The following is a 19826-nucleotide window of genomic DNA, read 5'->3' as shown; positions in this document are numbered from 1 at the left end:
ACTGCAGGTGCCATGCAAGGTAATGAAGCCAGACTATATGCAGGCTGGTGACTTGCACTACTGTTGGACCGAGACACAAACCTTACTTTACAATTTTAGTTTTATTGCTGTTTTACCTCTATCAGTGAGCTATGATTGTCAGTGTAAGATTCTAATTGTGTGCGGGGACTCTCTTATCAGACACTTCATGATTCCTCTGTGCTATGAGATGCTGTGCTGACAATGTACTTAGATTATCAGGGCACAGGTTTATATACACTTTTATTTAGCTTCTGAACATTCTACTAGTATCTGACACACAGAAAAAGAGATGCAGATCATAGATGATGAGATCCATGAGATGGATATAACACTGACACTCTCGGCTCTGCTAACTCACCTATAACACACAGTCAGCTCTGCTTTAACTCCTTCCTCTTCTATAAAGATCTTCTCTGTAGTTTGTAGTGTAAGTCTCTACAGGCTAGTTGCTGGCAAGAAGCGCCTGTGTCTGAGCTGGTCTTGTTATGCAGGAGGGAGGGGCAGGAGGCAGAGAGCACTGCAGTGTGCAGACAAGAGAAGCTATTCATGAGAAGAATAAGACCATAATCAGCAGATTTACAGTCAGATCCAGGAACAGCCAAAATTTTAAACACCAGGACTGATAGACAGGTTGGAATTAAATCTGTGAAATGCTGTATTTTTGTGAATTAAGGAATGTGTTATTTTGTTCCCCTGAGGACATTTAAGAATCTTGTCTTTGTGAGAATACCCCTTTAAGATCACTCACTGTTTTTAGTAGTGGATTTGTGGACTACACAAAACTTATAAAGCAGGAGACTCGGTCCTAAGTTGTAATAGTTTGCAATCGGATTTCTGTCGGGTGGCAATAAATCATATCCACTTAACAATATTCAGTGTGTGATGTGAAAAGTGTCAGACACGTTCTGACATAATTAATTATAATAACCTCCCTGGAATATTCTGTAGTTGGCACCTGCTGCGGTTGTATATCATTACCCATCACCCAGGGGATTGTCAGGAGAGAACTATAGTAGCAACGTTTACTGCAAGATGGGGGAGGCTTGTGATTCTGAAGGCAACATTTCAGGTTTTACCCATAGGATCACATGGCCAATGGCAGTGGGTGTTTTACTGCAATAGCTAGACTGTATGCTCTATAAGGGCTTATTCACACATAGAAGCTTCCTATAGAATGATCGAAAGCAGAGATCTTTAAAACGGGAAGGAATTGATACAGAAAGTATTTTTCGAAAATTGTGTTAATTTCCATTACACAAACATCAATTATTTTCTTAAAGTGGACGTCCCCGTAAAGGATGGATTGGAGGGGCTTCCGCAGCTGATGGTATACTGTACTTCCCCAAGCCCCTTCCATTATATGTTTTTGCTTTTTTTTATTTTTTTTTTCCCTGTTAATAAAAGATAGCAGCAGATGAACAAGGTGTATGACTACTCCTAACCGAAAACCTTGTGGAGAAATCTGACGCTTCTTGTTTTTTTGGGTTTCTTAACGGGTTTCTACGTACGGATGAATGTGGGAAACCTTGTAATATATCTCCACTTATCAGGCACTTTTCCTCCCCTACCCTTGTAAATTTTACCTTCATTCTAAAATCTCTGTTTAATCTAACTTGGTCTCCCAATATGGACCACAGCTAGCAGAATGATTGAATAATGTAGATAGAATATAAGTGATTTCATGTCACGAAATGACATAGCATCTTTTGTACTCAAAGCTTCTGCTTCTGTAGAGACACTTAAAGGGGTATAACTTCCTGATTGCCAGTGGTGGGACCCCCTGATAGATTACGAGTAGACGGGTCCATGGTACTTTAAATGCAGTCGGATTACAGTGAAATCTGGTGAAAAGAGGGAGAGTCAGCTCACCTGAAGTCCATGTAGCAGAGTCAGGAGTGTTGGAGCACGGGCATCTTAGTTCCAAGTCCACGGTATAACGATAAATATAAGTTCAGCTTTTACGATGAAGGAACTTTTCCGAAACACGTAGGCAAATAATGCTGTGATGTCTGCATTTTCCGTTTGCGAGCATGTCTTTGTCAACTTTTAAACAAGATGAAATAAACTTCTACGTTTTAGAAATACTCCCGGACTGTTGTATAAAGCTGGACTTATATTTATCATTATACAATATAAAACCTCATGGACTTCTTGGGCATGATGTAGCTGCACGGAAGGCCGGCTATTTCACATTGATTTCTATTGTGCATCACATGGTTGTGCCAACCGGCCGCTCTGATTATAGAGCAGGTCCTATTCCTGCCCAGGTTCTCATCGCATCTAGCCATTGCCTATGGACATTGATGTCAGACTGGCCACGTGACCCGTTGCTTGCATATTCATGAGGCCTCCATTTTTTTTTTCCTAGCAGATCCGACTGTTTATAAGATACCTCTCGCTGCTATATTGGGGCATCCTAGTGTTTTGTGTGAATGATTTGAATGTTATCTGGAATAGAGTTTACTGTGGTTTCCAGCAGCTGAGAAAATTCTTAGACTAATGTTTTTCTTATTTTTTTTGCTTTGTTTTTAGGGACCAGTTTTTCTCCACAAGAAAATTCACATAACCACAGTGCTCTTCATAGCTCAAATTCACATTCTTCTACTCCAAGCAAGGCGAGTGATACTGTAAGTTATCAATAAACTTCTTGACTACAGCTTTGTTTACGTAGTTATGGGTGTAGGATTGCAGTCTTGTCTCATTGTGAAGCTTGATGCAAGAGTACATTGACCTAATTAATGTTGCCTTAAAACACCCCCAAAAATTTGATGGGGCTGTACTTGTATTGTTGGTTTTCCTGAAACTTTAAAACTGAAAGGTTTGTCCAGTGATTGACAATCATGTCTGCTTTCTTGCAAAAATAATGCCACATGTGACTATGGATGGTGCATGGTATTGTTATTATGTTCTGTTACCTTCAGTAAAGCTGAGATGCATTAACAGCACAAACCATGATCAGGTGTGGCGCTGTTTTTGGAAGATGGCAGCCATGTTTTTTATTCTCCGGACAATCTCCCTCAGAGGAAATGTAATATTACTCGGCAAACATTCACGTGAGCGCATTCCCAGGTAAGGACAGTCTTGGGCTACATTCACACTATCATATGCCTGCTGGGCCGTAGCATGTTTGCCACGATGGAGAGGAGTGGTGACCCCTCCCCTCTCCATTGCGATGCATGGCGCACTGTGCTGTAAAACTGGGAAAGATGGGACATGCTGCATCTACCGCTCCGTACCAATCTGTGCGCCCATTGCCAGCCTTATATACGTCCCCCCAACGGTCGTGTGAATGTAGCCTTTGAGTAATACTCCATACAAAGTTAATAGAAAGTCCTGAGTAGGGGATCCTTGCCTCTTATTTTGGACTTGCTGTAGATGAGTGATGCAGATGTTGTCTGTGTGCAATGCTTGTAGAAGTGAATGGAGCAGCCATATACTTGTGATCTGTGGATCATGGATCCTCCTACTGTATATCATTTAGGGTCTCCGCTTTGAGGTTTAGTTCAGAAACTGCTGATTTGTACTTCACATATACAAATGGCCGTACAAGTCCTGTGGCTGGAATTATGTAGATCTAATTTATCTAAAGCAGAAAAAAAAGTGATTACACAGGAGTGGAGTTTCAAATCGGCTGATTTGTCAGATTTATATGTGTGTTAAGGAGATGTTCTAGGAATCACCATTGTGGACCGGGCCCCAGCACCTCTGGTCTGCATAACTAGGGAACCAGGATCCCGAAGCAGTTGGTACTTTCACTATTGTAAAGAGAACTTCTCATGCATATTAACCCACCCAAAATGGTGGGTTAAAAAGCTATGATTAAAAAGCATTGTCCTTCTCCCCAAATGGTTCCTTTCAATGGCTACAATGTTACAAAAATCAGTTTGTAAACTTGTATGCAACTCTCCTGATTTAAGTCCAATCACACTTGGTGAGTCCTGCATATTAATATTGGCTTGCATTGCTTTGCCTCCTTGTTCCTGATTGAGAGGCTATGATGATCTGCTGTATGGAGAGCTCTGTTACTTGGGCACTTAGTCATGCGACCAAGATGACATAATCAAAGGTCCTGTTAAATCTGCAGTGTCTACCCCATGTATGTATCTGATCACATGAAATCACAGCAGCCTCCATGGACTTCTACTCCTCGCCATTGTCCATGGAGGCTGCTGTGGTTTCATGTGCTCAGATGAAGTAAGACTTCTCTGATGTCAGGGAAAATAATAAAAAGTTGATTTATGTTGATGTAAGGGAAACAATTTGTAGCTAAAAGAAGTTGTCAGCTAATTTTATGCTATGGGAACCTGTCACTAGCTGTATATGTGACAATGTGGTGACAGGTTCCCTTTAAGACTGAAAATACCCAAACTCAGTTTGTGAATCCCTGTGTTTGTGGTGGCTGGATTTCGGTCAGCATGATATTGTTGTCCAGAGGTGATGGCTAAAGCCTTACAAGCCCTATGGATGCTTTGACACCCGCCGCAGTGTTGGGTCCGTAAAATCCAGTTACAAGTCTGGGATTCATGGACTACGCATGTTCATGTGTTGTATCAGGCTAGCGAGTTATCCCCTATCCACAGAACATAACAAGCTGATCGGTGAGGAAACCAACAGCTTGGACCCCCAACAATCCAGAAAATGGGGCAAGAATGTCTTTCCATTCAATAATATGGGAGTGTTGGAATTGCAGAGCACAGCGCTCCAGTGATTGTGAGTGCTAGAGATACCAGAGCTATGTGTTTTGGCCCTTTTCGACACTTCTATAGTATTGTATGGGGCAGCAGGACATAGCCCTGTCTTATTAGTGAGAACAGGTCTCCCAATCTCCTATTTGCTGGGGGTTTGTTATCTTCTGTGGATCGGGAGAATTTAACAATATGAACCAAATGTGCATCGCCCGCTCTTCTTGTGTGGCCCTGAATCTTCCAAGTCTCTTTGTGCTTTGCAGACATATGATCCTGCAGATGACTGGTCTGAACATATCAGCTCTTCTGGAAAAAAGTACTATTACAATTGCCGAACAGAAGTGTCTCAGTGGGAGAAACCGAAAGAGTGGCTGGAGAGGTAATTGTGTGAGAAATCCTTTAATGCATGTTTTTTAATTTTTTGTGGTAAGAGAGTAGTCGTGGTCAGGTGCTGCTGATCTCCTATATATCATTATTTCCAAAGATAATGGATAAAGTTTCTGTGAAGGAGCTTTTCTGACCGGAGGGTCTGGGGTTGGGTAGTTAATGGAAATAATCTGATTTTCCATTTCACTTAAACACGATGCAGATTATTTTGTAAGAGTTGCAAAGACCTTGCGGACGTACAGACGCCTCCTACGGTTGTGTGCATGTAGCCTTAGGCTGTTTTCCTGACTTGTTCTGCGTCCTCGTCAATAGGAGCAGTGACCGGACAGTGCTACTATGCTCTAATGATCGACACCTTGATACGTCTCCCTTATTGGTTCAAACCCTGCAGGTGGCGCTAATAGTATATAATAACAATATTAATAATAATAATTCCTCTGCACTATACACACATGGGATACAAACAAAATGAGATGTTACACAGTAATAACATGGTCACATGTGAGGAGTGAGGATGCTGCTTCCAAGAGCTTACAATCTGTAAAGAGGGAAGGGGTGACCCATATGGTCCCTGAGTGTATGGGGTGAGGTGCAATACTTACAATTAATAATGAGGAAGGTGATAAATGAAGATTAGATAATGAGATGGGCTCCCCGGGAAGAGGTGCAGAAGTTGTTTGTAAAATCATAGACTGATAGGGAATGCATAGACATTGTACCTCATTGTTTGCAGAACACTTTTTTTTCCTCCACAGATACACAGCTCTCCCGCTAGCTACTCTCGGAGAGCATCACGTGACCTCCCTCCAGAGGAAACGTGGAGTAGTCACAATTGGTAGAAACTTAGTGTTGTCTCCGCTGGCTGTGCCGCTTATGATGCCTACTGCAGGGACTGGCCAAACTGAAGAGGATAGCAAAGAAATTGCTGCACCTAGGTATTGAAAGTAATAGGCTTCCCGTGAGCTATTGATAGGTGGAATTATCGGAATTAAACTTTAAAACAATTTTTCTAGCGGATTCTTTATACTGATGTCAATATCGAGCTCCGCCCCATCCCACGGGTAAATCACAGCAGAACAGTAGGGGACAGAGAAGTTACAGGAAGGTAAACGTTCAGGATGTTGAAGCTCAGTCGCTAGGAAAACTTTGTCTCCTTGTGATAAAATTCCCTTTAATTCTCTCTTTCTTGTCTTTTCATATGGTACCGCAGAGAACAACGCCAAAAGGATTCAACCAAAGTGGCAATTAATAGTTTCCCCAAAGACAGAGACTATAGAAGAGAAGCGATGCAGGCCGCAGCCACAGGTGAGTTGTATCTACATGGATGCAGGATTCAATGGCCCCAAATACATCAGGTCACATAAAGTACTTTATATCCCCCCATGATTTATTGCTAGTATCCTCTATTCCCCGGCTTGTGGTTTCGCTGTATTTGGGGCCATTGAAAAAAATATAATGTACAACCTGAGTAGCCCCTCAAAGGGTTTAGAGTTTTCACATATTTTGCAATCTGTTATGGCTTCTTGTCCAGTAGTACGGTAAGATTGATCTGTAGATGTTCTCACCTTTTTGTCTTCCTATAAAGGGGTTATTGTAAAGAATATACATTACACAATTGCAGAAATAGCAGTTTCTTAATGTGTGGAATTTTGCTGAATTAAGAGCCCCCTGTAGTTGTCCTGCCATCACGTCGGCAGCTGTTTTTAACCCTTTCACTTGTTTTAGACTACTGTAAATGCAAACGAGTTGGCTCTAGGTAGGTCAGTTTGTGTCTGAACACGCTGTGATACTGTGCAGGGGCTCTGTGTCTGCGTCTCCTTTTATATAATGAAGATTTTTCTTAGTGCAGTTTTTATTGTAAGGCTCGGCTCACGGGCACTGCTGCATCTTTTAGGCTTTTAGGTCATAAAATATTTATATTGTAATTTACAAAAAATAAAGAAAATTTTGTTTGCAAACCCTGGATATGAAAGCTCTTGTTATGTCTGTTCACACTGCAATGGAGTGTTTTATATTTTGAATGGCTTATTGCAATGTTGCTTTGCGAGGGGGTATTCCTAATAGAAGAAATGATCCCTTTCCTACTGCCTGGATCCCCTGAACTGAAGGAACTGTGGTGCTAGGGATTGTCCCTTTCTGTAACTGCTTGGTGGGGGGAGGCTGGTAGTTGGCAATGTGGTATTCTTAATGCATAGCAAATATTCAGCATTTTTCAGCATGAATAAATCAGGGGCTACTTACTCTTCCCCTTATCCTTATTTTTAAAATTATGCTAATGAATCAGAAGGTCTTTGGGGGGGGAGGGGGGGACTTCTCCCAATTAAAAAGATGAGGCGCATTGTGAAAACAAATCCAGAAAATCACATTGTCGTTTTTTTTTGTTGTTTATTTGCAAATTATGGTGAAAAATAAGTATTTGGTCGATATTTTGTTAGCAACGACAGAGGTCAAACACATTGTTGCCAGTCTGTTGGCCCATTCCGCATGTAGATCTCCTCTGGAACAGTGATGTTTTGGGGCTGTTGCTGGGCAACACGGTCTTTAACTCCCTCCCAAGGGTTTTTATGGGGGTTAAGATCTGAAGACTGGCTAGGGCTTTCCAGTGCCTTGAAATGCTTCTAAAGAAGCTTCATTGCCCTGTTGGTGTCCTGGAGATCATTGTCATCCTCCTAGCTCACTGCATATGACAGAGGTAAAAGGCTCACCGTGCAGGCTTTGCTTCTGTGTTAAGCTGATGGGTGTAATATTGATGAGCAGGGCCCTGAAGGAATTTACTAACGAGGAGGCGCCCATTAGATTTTGAAATGCAACACCCCTGATACTTGAAGGAAGATGCTGGCGGGGAGCCAGGCAAAGTTTAGGAGCACTTATTTCTTGAACCCATAGTTATTATAAAACCATGTCTGTACAGTACTTAACATTACAGCAGTCATGGTGAACCTTTCAGAGACCGAGTGCCCAAACTACAACCAAAATCCACTTATTTACCATGAAGTGCCAACAGGGCATAGCAAGCAGCAACTTATTGGTTCCTGTTCTTCAACGTCATTCAATTGTATTGGCTCTTCTATTCAGACCATCATTGTAGCTTTGCTCCAGGAATGGTGGGTCCAGCAGGATGACCTCCAAAGACAATGCAGTTCGGTCAACACCTTAACACTTTTCCCGCAGTTTTAAATGGCCAATGAATTGTCGCTTTAAAATAGCGCTGAGAGCAGCATCTCTTAAGTTGCTTGGGACTGCAGGAAGATTTGGTGGATGTAGTCCTGTTTGGTGAAATTGGGGTGATGGCCTGAGTGCCCACAGAAAGGGTTCTGAGTGCCACCTCTGGCACCCGTGCCATATGTTCGCCACCACCGCATTACAGTGCTTGTGGGAACCTGTCACCAGTGAAAAATGGCACTCTGGTGACAAGTTCCCTTTAAAGAAGGTCTGTGAGACAGAAATCTTGCTTGTTTGTAGGTGACCAAATACTTATATACCACCATAATATGCAAATAAATTCAATAAAAAGCAGTCAGTTATTTTCTGGATTTTTTTCACATTTTGTCTCTCAGTCGAGCTGTAGGTATTACAGGCCTTTCTCATCTCTTTAAGTGGGAGAACTTAAAGGACACCTGTCATCAGGTCTGTGTCACTTGTCCTGTCACCTCTACCTGTTGGAGCAGCTCACAAGGATCCCATCCCAACCTTTATCTAGTTATTTCATACATTATTCATTGTAAAATCATCTATTCTTTATTATGTAAATGAGGCTGGTCACATGGTCAGAGGCAGTGATGTCACTCCAGTTTCCTCTCCCCTCCCCCCTTCCCCCTGCACATGTCTGTGTGTAATGTATAGTAAAGCATTGCTAGTGTACTCTCCCTCCTAATACACAGAGACACGGACATCAGCTACACAAGTACCTGACTTGTTCTGCTATACACATGTGTGACACAGACATTAGCTACACAAGTGCCTGACATGTTCTGCTATAACATGGCTGCAGCCTGGAGCTGTTGTATCTCTCCTATACACACACAGACTGCAGGAGGCGCCAGCACCATGAAGCACATAATTATACAGCCTCACATCATTATACAGGCTGTCAGTCAAGCACTGGGGGGTGTGGCTGTGCCTCCCACTCATGAATAAGGTGGACAGCTTGAATATGCTAATAACTCATTGGACATTTCACAGGTCATTTGCATACATCTTTAGGACCTCATTGCTTAGGTTTACAGGCATGTAGAGGGACAATGAAGGGATAGAGGCAATGCTCTCTAATGGCGGTGTATGAAAATATATTTAGTTTAGGCGGGTAATTTTGCCTGACTGGTTCTCTTTAACAAACTTAACGTTTTGGTGGCTGGCTAAATCCTTTTTTTTTACTCTAGTCACGGTGCCTGTATCTATGAGCAATTGCCACTAGTTTATCCTACCGGTTTTTGATGGTAGGTTTCCTTTTAGACTGTAATTACACCTTTTAAAGAGGACGTGTCCCTCTCCAGTACTTCTGTTCTCCACTGCTTCACGCCTCTACAATGGCTTCTATTAAATTTGATATTGGTTGTTACTATGAGTCTTGTTAAAGGGGTGTGAGGGCCCTGCAGTCTGTCAACTTCCCTCCCCTTTAAACTTGTAACACCCTGTTATTAAGTAATATATAAGCTTATAGTAGGAATAACAAATGGACAACACACGGTAGGCAATCCTGAATTATTTCCTGGGAAAACTGCAATTAACCGCAGAACCCTCCCTCCCTCATCTGGTCCCAAGTCTTCTCAGTATTGGAGCGGCAGGCAGTAGATTGTGTAGTCACTGACACATGTGAATAGTCAGTAGATGTTTACAAGTGATTAAAGAGGCGATAGCTCATTATTTGTGTAACTCATAAAAGAACAGAACTGTGTTTGGTTTGGGATTACTGCTGAGCAAATACTACTGAAAAGTCTCAGCAACGCTGCCTATACCTGCTATTTCCAATATTCATATACGTTTGGTTTAGTGTATGTGTTTTCAGCATGGAGAGGAAGGAATAAACATTCTGCTATTGAAATTTAACTTGGCCGACAGCTGTGAAAAACCCATGTGTAATAGATTGGTCGCATTAATGCCTGTAAGAGTGTCATTGATGCTTGTACAAGCAGTGTTAATCTGCAGAGAAACGCTCATGTGGATAAATTCATGTGAGGGTTCTCTTCCCTCTTCCGGGCTGCTCCGATGGAAGATCATGTGACCGGAGCACAGTCATTCAGTATTGGCTGCTGATGCTCTGGTCACATGACCTTGCACAGCGGCTGGGAGCTTCAGCAGTGAGGAGCTCTGCCTGTCTCCAGGGCACTCCTGCATAGTGACATTGATATGACATCACAGTGATTCCCTAAGCAGTGAGGGGAGATGCATGCATGGAAGATGTGCACCCTCTGCATGTCTGTATACAGATCACCGATAATGGTGATCCTATGGGATGTTGCCTTTATATCACTGTTTGTTATATGTGATCTGGATAAAAGTGCAGTACATAAAACTTAAAAAGTCAATTAAAAAAAAAAAATTATTCATACCACCCCCTTTCATTATTAATCCCTTCCCGATACGCTCCATAGCCGGTAACACCCACGATCGGTGCTAGCATGGGCGCCACCATCTTGGTGACGATCGCCATGACAGCCTTGGGTCTTCAGAAGGCAGTAATCATTGTCTTGTATAAATAGACGACTACTAACATTGTATACGGCTATGAGTTATGTATTTGTATTACTGAAAATGTCACACTCCTCTTTGGTTAAAATTTTAATCTTTAAAATTGTTACGGAGACTTTTATTACCCTTCCAGAAAAATGTTATTGCCATGTGAATGCACTGAGGTTACTTTGGGATTGCTGTGTCATTCGGTTGAGTTTTTAGCAGTATTCGTAGCTTGCTGTGGTATTTTGTAGGTTGCTGTGACTTGTGTAATGGTCAGTGCCGGGTGTTTAGGCTCGTGTTGGTGTTTATTGATGATTTTGCAGTATGGATCATAAAAGCTGCTATGGTGCGGTGTAGAGTTGTTGTTTTTGGTACTTGGCTCAATAGTTGCATTTTCTGTGATTTTTGGTAGCCTGCAATGCAGTAGTAAATTTAGTGCCAGAGATGACCAAGCTCTGTGTTGCCTTAAGATAGAATACACGCTACCTACCGGTCCATAAATATGTTCTCCTGATCAGTAGGGGTCTATTCACATGATCGGATTGGGACTCCAGTAGTCGTAGTCCTTAGGTCCCACCAATCAGAGTGTGAATAAGGGTTAACACGCAAACTTATTACGACCCCCTTATATCCACTAATCATGTCCTACACTTTGGTCTGTGTGTCTTGCAGGGAGCTCCTCCCAGTTGTCTATTTGCAGTAGATTGACAGGAATGTATTTACCAAAAAAAAAAGGAAAGCGCAAATGTAACAAGAAAGTTCTTATTCATAAGTTATAGAAAATCCTCAAATTCAAAACCTTATAGTAGTACAGTCTTTTTGCTTTGATATGTATTTTGGAACTAGATTTGGTTTCGGGGCAATAAATTGTTACATCTGTAGCCTGCTTAAATCTACTGTTACCATGGTATCCTAGGGTAATAAGTAACATGAACTATACTGTAATTACTACTGTAGCTTCTACCAGGAAGGGGGGGAATGGATCTTTAGGCTGTTTTTTTTTATTATTTTTATTTTAACCCTTTTGAGGACAAGGCATTAGCATCTTGGCACAGTATGAAAGTTTTTTTTTATTTATTTATTTTTTTTTGTGCATTGGTTTGACATTATCATCCTACTATATTACATTTAAAGAATCATTAAAGGGAACCCATCACCGGGTTTTACACCACAATACCCTCAGGCCGAGAACTCTACAAAGGACATTTCACACACCTTTTTATGTGACATCTTCCCAGTTAGCTGTAAAAGAAAACTCCTTCCAAGCAACTACCGCAACCATTTAGTGGTTGCAGGGTGATTTTCTCCTTCCGAAGTCCCTATCTTCTGTTCTATAGCACCTAGAAACATACTGCTTGTGTTATATTAAAGATAAGAATCTCATCTTTTAGCTTTATGGTTCTGTGGACTGGAGATGACCAGTTAAAGATCCAGTTCCTGCCTTTTTTTTTGTCTGCAGCTCGGTTCTCTGTGTCTTTAGTTGCCTGTATCTCCGATTCTGTAGCTCAATGTCTGAAAGATGAGATCTTTGATTTTATTATGACGTGAGCCGCATGATTGTAAGTGCTATAGAAAAGAAAACGGGGGGCTTCAGAAGTGACACTACCCCTGCCAGCTGCTAAACTTGACTCATCTCTTGAAAATGAGAAGTCATATTTGCCTGACTTTGGGGGAAATTATTATTATAATTTTTTTTAATAGAGAAATGGAGCAGATTTCACATAAGAGGGAATTGTAGAAAGGACATCTCATTCCCGTCCTGAGGGGGCTGCTATTTAATGGGGCAAAACCTGGTGAATGTAGTAAAATTCAATCATTAAGAAACTGATGTGTGTTTTTTTTTTTTTTTGTTAAATAAAAACACAATGTATATTCTCTACACATAACCCCTTCCCATTGAAAAAAAAAAGGAAGCGCAGAGAAGTGATTTGACTGTGAAGGGTTAAAGTTACGTAGATCCTTTTGTCTTGTCCTTGTATTTGAGCGCAGTTTCCGATTGTCATAGGTTTTAGAGATGCGGAGGTTTTGTACATTGGTCATGTTGCTGTATTAAGCCATTTTTTTTATATATATATTTTTTGTTTTTATTTTTTTTTCCTTTTCTATTAAAATTCCCAACTCAGTTGATGAGAAACATTCCAATGACGCCAGCAGCATGCTTCCACAGAATATCTTGTCGCAGACAAGCCGGCACAATGATAGAGACTACAGACTCCCCAGAACAGAGACTCACAGTAGTGCAGCCCCGGTGCAGCACGTTAAACCGGTGGTTCACTCCTCCGCTGCCCCCAGCACTGTTCCTCCTAGTACTTTTACAGTACAGCCTGACCACCCTCCTCCTAAAAAGTCTTTTGACGCAAATGGAGCAGCGGCGTTATCGAAACTGCCTGTCCCTACATCTTCCATCCCAGCACAAAAAACGGACAGAAAAGGTAATGTGTGACGTGGGGCATTGGGGGGGGAGGGAAGGTGCATACCCATACAGCATAGCTACATCTCAGAGTTTTAATCTGATTTTGTGATTTTTTTTTTTTTTTTTTTTTACTTGCTGTGGCTGTAATCTATAGTTGCTGTATATGATATAGTAGTGTATTATATAGATATATTGGTGTGGTGTATGTGCCGGGTTACATGGTGTTTAAAAATAGCTATAGAGTTTTGTTCCAACAGATCGAATAGTAAACTTCTAATTAATTATTAATAATCTTTATATAGCAACATTGTATCCGCAGCGCTGTACAGATCATAGGGGAGAGATACAAGCAAAGTAAGACATTACAGAGCATTAACATGGTCATACAATGGGCCCTGCTTACACTCTCCTAGCTATGGACATGCATGTATTTTAGGGGCAAGTTGTCCACAATAATAAAAAAACTATTGCCTAGTGCAGCAGGAGTGATGTTTCAACATTCGCGATCATTCATGGGATTCAGCCATTGAGATAAAGCTATTTGGGCTCATCTTTAACAGGTCGGACCATAATAATTAATTATATTAATATTTCTATAGCATCCATTAACTTTTATCAAAGCAAAAAATAGTGTGGAGATGTATACATATATGTCATAGAAAGCTGTACATGTATACACTGTTTCACAACCTGGTCCCATAAGAAATCCCCCCCCCCTTCCCTCCCAAGCGGTCTGACCGTCCCTCCATAGCATCACTTTACAGATCATAGGGGACATATAGAAACAGAGACATTGTAGAGCATTGTGATCTGGTCACACAAATAATAGACGTTGGGGCGCTGCTCCCAGGAGTTTACCATCTGAGATAAGTTTGCGCTCACGTTTCCATCAGAATCGCACATGCAAACAATTCCCTCTCCTAGTTGTTCCTGCAGTTTCCAGCTGATGGATCAATATACGTTAAGGCTGCTTTCACGTGTCTGAGTTCAGGTCAGGACACTCGGGTCATGGCCGTGTAAATACAGCTGAACTAATCATGTCAGGTTCAGGGCAGTCAACCTGGCACAGACCAGACTTTACTACTCTTAAAGGGGTTGTCTACTTTCAGCATGTAATTCATATTGTTTGTGTAATGGCTAGTTATACAATTTTCTTATAGATTCTGTATCAACTCCTCACGGATTTGTAGATCTCTGCTCACTGTCATTCTATAGGAAGCTTAATTGTTTACTTCCTGCAGATAATTTCTGGTCTGTAGTCATGTGATGTCACACGGGTGCACGGCTCATTATATGTTCCTGGACATGTGATGTCACACGGGTGCACGGCTCATTATAGAACAGAGTAGTGAAATCTGTGTGATATAGCGAGCCATGCACCTGTATGACCTAATGTGAGATAGGACTGCTTTTTATTCGCAGAAACTAAACAATGAAACTTCCTATAGAATGACAGCAAGCGGAGATCTAGAGAACTATGAGGAATTGATACAGAATGTAAATTCTTCAATACTGTATATGCTTTAAATTTGTATAGCAGTTATCAATTATTTATTGAAGGTTAACAAGCCCCTAACTCTTTGAAGGCAGTCTTGTGGTATCTACAACCATCAGTAACAATCGGCAGGCAGCATATAATGTATGGAGTTCTCCTTATGGAACATTTGTAGAAATGTAAATTGGAAGGAATTTAATGGGGTTTTTTCATTTCAGCAAATTTGTGTTTGTATAACGAAAAGTTAGGAATTGATACAGAAAGTATATTTGAAAATTGCATAAGTTTTCTAGATCTCCGCTTGCTGTCATTCTATAGAAAGCTTCATTGATTACTTCCAGTGGATAGAAATGTGACCATGGTCGTGCACCTGGTCAGAACAATAACATTTATTTGCTCAAATGAGACAACCCCTTTAAAGCTTGCAAGGATTCTAATATCTGCTACATTCCCTTTAATGAAGCTGCAGTAGCAGGTTTCTCCCTTATGTTATCAGTTAATGGACAAGTCCTGCTGATGTTGGGAAAAACATTAAAACGTTTTTTTTTTTCAAGTAGTGAAGAGCATATTGCAGGGAGCTTGCTGCTTAATATTCTCCTGTGAGCACAGCGGCTTAAGTTTAAGGCACAGCTAAACTTTTGAACACAATTGCTTAACCCCTTCACAACCGCCCATCGTAAGTATTTTGTAAGGGGTCGTGAAGTGACCCATGAGCCCTCTCTATACTTGTCCGGTGTCTTCTGTATTTCACAGCTGATGACTCGTTGGGAACTGCTGCGGTCTCTGCTGGCACGAACTGCGGCAGTTAACCCTTTGGGTCCCGCAGTCAAAACTCCTGTCGTGACACCTAACATACCTGCAGCAGGGCGCAGACATCTTAAAATGGCGTGACATCATCGGATGATGCCTTTTAAATGCTCCCGTAGCTGTCATTAGTTATTCTGTATTGCAGTCGGTATGAGACACTGTAATATAGAAACAGTAAATTTACTATATACTGCAATACAGTTGTAGTGCAGTATAGTGTATAAGTGATCAGACCACCTAGGGTTCAAATACCCTGGTAAAAAAATAAATTTGTATTATAGGGGGAAATAAACTTTAAATCTCCCCCCTTAACTAGAAGACATACAAAAATAAGTTGAATCATACATATGTTGGATATTGCAGAGTCCCACAATGTCCGATATATAAAAATATAAAAACTATTTATTCCCGTGGAAGAACCCCATAGCGCAAAATAGAGCCTAAATGCCCAAATCGCCACTATTTTACCAATTTACCGTTAACTCCAATAAAAATTTTAGTAAAAAGTGATAAATGGGTTGTAAAGTTTTACAAAATGGTATCAATGAAAACCTCATCCAATCCTGCAACCATTGACACCTTAGGGTGATGCCACGCATGGCGTTTTGAACCCGTTTTTGGTCAGTTTCTAAGCAGTCCGTTAAACGCATGTGTTAAAGACGTTTTTTGAAAACGCATCCGTTTTTGACCATATTTTTTTTACAAGGTTACTAAAATTTTTAAAGGTATTAAGACATAAGTAATTTATATAAATTGGATATCTTTGCCGTGGCATTTCGAACGCACATTGAAGTCTGCAAAATTAAGGCCCATAAATAAATGGTGCAACAGTTTTTTTTTGTTTGGACAAAATTGTTCTTTCAAACTATAAAAAGCCCAAATACAGCTATGTAATCTAACAAAAATCAGAGAGGAGTGATAAACGGAAACGCAATACAGCAAAGAAGCTTGCTATTCAAGTGGTTAAATCTGTAGTGCAGATAATGATGGTAAACTCTGTTATATATTTTATTATCCACTGACAGCTGAGAGATTAAGACACTTGTGTGTAATGGCTTAACTCTTTAGAGACAGTCCCCGAATAATCTAAGAGCTGAATCAAAGGGAATATTCTGTACACATGCAAAGAGTTAATCATTAGCCTATTGTCCTTTTGTTGATCTGCTTTGTACAGGTCTTCAGAAACAATGTGCCTTTTCCTGCTCCTTTCTCCTGTAGGGAGCAGACAAGCTGATTTAAAGGGATATTCTCATCTAGACATTTGCATTCAATTTAATCTGCCATATGCAAACACTTTTTCAGTTGGATGTTATTAAAAAACAATAGCTGTGTTATGATAATTTACCATACATTTAACCATGTTGTCACTTGATAATGAGATGATCGTCCTTGGAAACGACCACTGATGCAGGAGTGATTGGACAAAGAAACCGTTTATGTATGTGAAATGTACAGGAATTTCTGCATGTCCCACAGCCGTCCTGTGGTCATGAATGCTTAATCTGGGTGGTCGGGCAGTGCTCGATAGCATGTGTGTGACCAGCACTACAAAGTTGTGTCGGTGGTCATATCCAAGGCCAGCTATCTAATTTCCAAGGGACAACATGGCTACATTTGATGTTACAATACGTCAGATGAGTTAAATGAAATCTGAATGTACAGATAATGCCCTTTTGGTTTTTCTGATATTGCAATAATATAAGCCTGTATACAACAGATGATACCCTTGAAGTATATTACAAATCAGGGATTTGCTATATTTAAGAAATTTCTTCATTTTTGAAATGTATTTAAAAGGAACCTGTCATGAGGATTTAGGCCCACAAGCAGTCACCAACCAATGTCTGGAAAAGCCATGATGTCCTTCTATATTGTTTTATGCAGGAATAAATCTTTAAGCGCTTTATTCACATGACCCAGAGTTGAGCATTGCCCTTATCCCTAAAAAAAATCACTTTGTAAACGTATATGCAAATCACGTGACGTGAGTCCAATTAAAGTAATGGTGTCCGGTATATGCAGTGTCCCCTGTTCCGGATTGGAAGGTCTCACTGAAGTGTGGAATAATAATAATATAGTTTCTCCTGTCTTGTGACCAGGATGATGTCATCTAAGATCCAGTTACATTTGAAACCTCTACCCTATGTATGCATCTGATCACGTGAAATCACAGCAGCCTCCATGAAGGATGGGGAGGAGTAGAAGTCTATGGAGGCATGCTTTGATTTCATGTGATCGGTTTATTCATGGGGTAGATGCTGCAAATGTTGCAGACATTGCAAACAGGGTAAAGGACCTTCGATGCCTCACACTGGTCACATGACTTGCTGAGAAGAGGCATGGGACACGGGGAAGAGTAGATCGGAGGAACCGACTGAGCAGATCTCGTCCCCTCTGATGCCAGGTAATATAACATAAAATTGATTTTTGTGGATTTATGGGGAACCATTTGTAGCTGAAAGGGTGGCATTTAGTTAGTGACTGGTTCCCATAGTCTTATTAAGTGTTTTGGGGAAAATGTGGTGACAGGTTCCCTTTAATTCATGTTCTATAGTCCAGGAACATCTGCACAAGTCTGAGGAGCAGCTTCTGATGATGTGCTTGATTTAAAAGACATTAGTCAAGCTTGGAGGTGTCATGCCAGCATGATTGACATCCCCCTCCCTTTCCCTTGCAACACAAAGGACTTGGGTCATCCCAATACTGAACCTCAGCGAATATTGAAGGACATGGCTGGGATCCTGCTACTGTCCTGCAATACAAGTTGCTGGTAGCTTGTGGGCTTTAAACCTTACAACAGGAGCCCGTTAAACAGAAAATTTTGTATGCTTGATCTAATTTATAAAATTTAACGCATCTTACTCACTGATATCTTACTGTATGGTTTACAATTAACAATCTTAGGTCTCTATGGTTACAGACTACAAAGAGACGCTGTGTGTAGTCTGCTTCTGCAGAGGGGTTACTCCCACCTGTGCAGTTTTCTATTGCTTGTAGACTCAGAAGAGGAGTGCTGAGAAATAAAAACGCGCTCAGTTCACCAAATGCTGCTGATGAAGTAGAGATTACTTCACTTGTGGATAGAATAAAGCTGTGTCAGCAGTGGTGCTAGGAAAAGGTGGCTACCAGCGCTTTGCTATACTACATTTCTTCAAACACAGATGTACATTACATATTTGGGGCGGGGGGGGATTGGCGGGGGAGAGACCTACGCAATTCTGACCTTTAAGTTGGTTCTGAGCCCTCTCCATAGCCGGTATGTCTTTCCTGCATACTTTTGGTCGGTGCTAGCATGGGCGCTACCATCTTGGCGACGGTAGTCACTCCCCGTAACGTCATTGGGAAATGGCGATCAGTCTCCATGACAGCAGTATGGCAGTATATGGTAAGATCGATCAGACAACCTAGGGTTAAAGTGCCCTAGAGAGTCTGAAAAATAGTAAAAAAAAAAAGTTAAAATCGCCCCCTCTTTCCCTAGAACTGATATAAATATAAACAGTAAAAATCTTAAACGCCTTGGGTATCGCCACGTGCAAAAAAATAATGGTTTTTCACGGAAAATAGCGGCCAAAGTCGAAAATGGCACTCTTTTTTTTTTTTTGCCATTTAAAAAAAATATGAATTCAATAGTGATTAAAAGGTTGTACAGTCCTAAAAATGGTAGCATTGAAAATATCACCAAAAGTTGCAAAAAATGACGCCACCCACAGCTCCGTGAACCAAAGTATGAAAAAGTTATTAGCACCAGAAGATGGCAAAATTTAAAAAAAAAAAAAATTGTACCGGAGGTTTTAATTTTTGTAAATGTATGAAAACATTATAAAACTAAACAAATGAAGCATCCACGTAATCGCATCGACCCAAAGAATAAAGCAGATGTGTCATTTGGGGCGCGCATTACAATCCAAACCCACAAGAAAACAGCGCAAGTGCAGATTTTCATCAATTTCACTGCATTTGGACATGGAATATAAAAATAATGTCACTACGAGGTACAATTTGTTACACAGAAAACAAGCCGTCACACTGCTGTTTACATGGAAAAATATAAAGGTTATAGATTTTTAAAGGTGGGGAGAGAAAAATGAAAACGAAAAAGGGCTGCGGCGGGAAGGGGTAAAATAGAGGATGACTGATTTTAGTTGAGCTGAGAGATCAGGTTACAGCTTTTGCCTCTTAATGTCTGGGTTGGGGGGGTGTGAGCAGGTACAAAGAGACCTGAATATGCTGTTTCCCCTAGTAAGTGTTCTACTACCTCTTCCCATTTCAGTACTGTATTCATAGTTGCGCTGCTCACCTATGCTGCATATGGTCCTGCATGCTGCTGCTGCCTCTGGAGGTTGTG

The 19826-nt window shown here is 41.0% G+C and overlaps 1 protein-coding gene across 4 annotated transcripts in view; it reads left to right on the top strand.

Annotated features, from left to right (window-relative positions):
• Nucleotides 1-19826, top strand: part of WAC (WW domain containing adaptor with coiled-coil) — a 39458-nt gene that overhangs the window by 9500 nt on the left and 10132 nt on the right. For 2 of the 4 annotated variants that reach the window (XM_072154081.1, XM_072154083.1), the window contains exons 4-7: nt 2554-2648; nt 4970-5085; nt 6304-6398; nt 12890-13198. In XM_072154081.1, coding sequence (XP_072010182.1) covers nt 2554-2648; nt 4970-5085; nt 6304-6398; nt 12890-13198 — 615 coding nt within the window. The remainder of the gene's footprint in view (nt 1-2553; nt 2649-4969; nt 5086-6303; nt 6399-12889; nt 13199-19826) is intronic. The other 2 variants (XM_072154082.1, XM_072154084.1) reach the window with 2 other exon arrangements.

Source organism: Engystomops pustulosus, chromosome 5 (assembly GCF_040894005.1).
Source record: "Engystomops pustulosus chromosome 5, aEngPut4.maternal, whole genome shotgun sequence".
Taxonomy (NCBI): domain Eukaryota; kingdom Metazoa; phylum Chordata; class Amphibia; order Anura; family Leptodactylidae; genus Engystomops; species Engystomops pustulosus.
The sequence above is the reverse complement of the archived record's forward strand: the minus strand, read 5'-3'. Positions and strand labels throughout refer to the sequence as shown.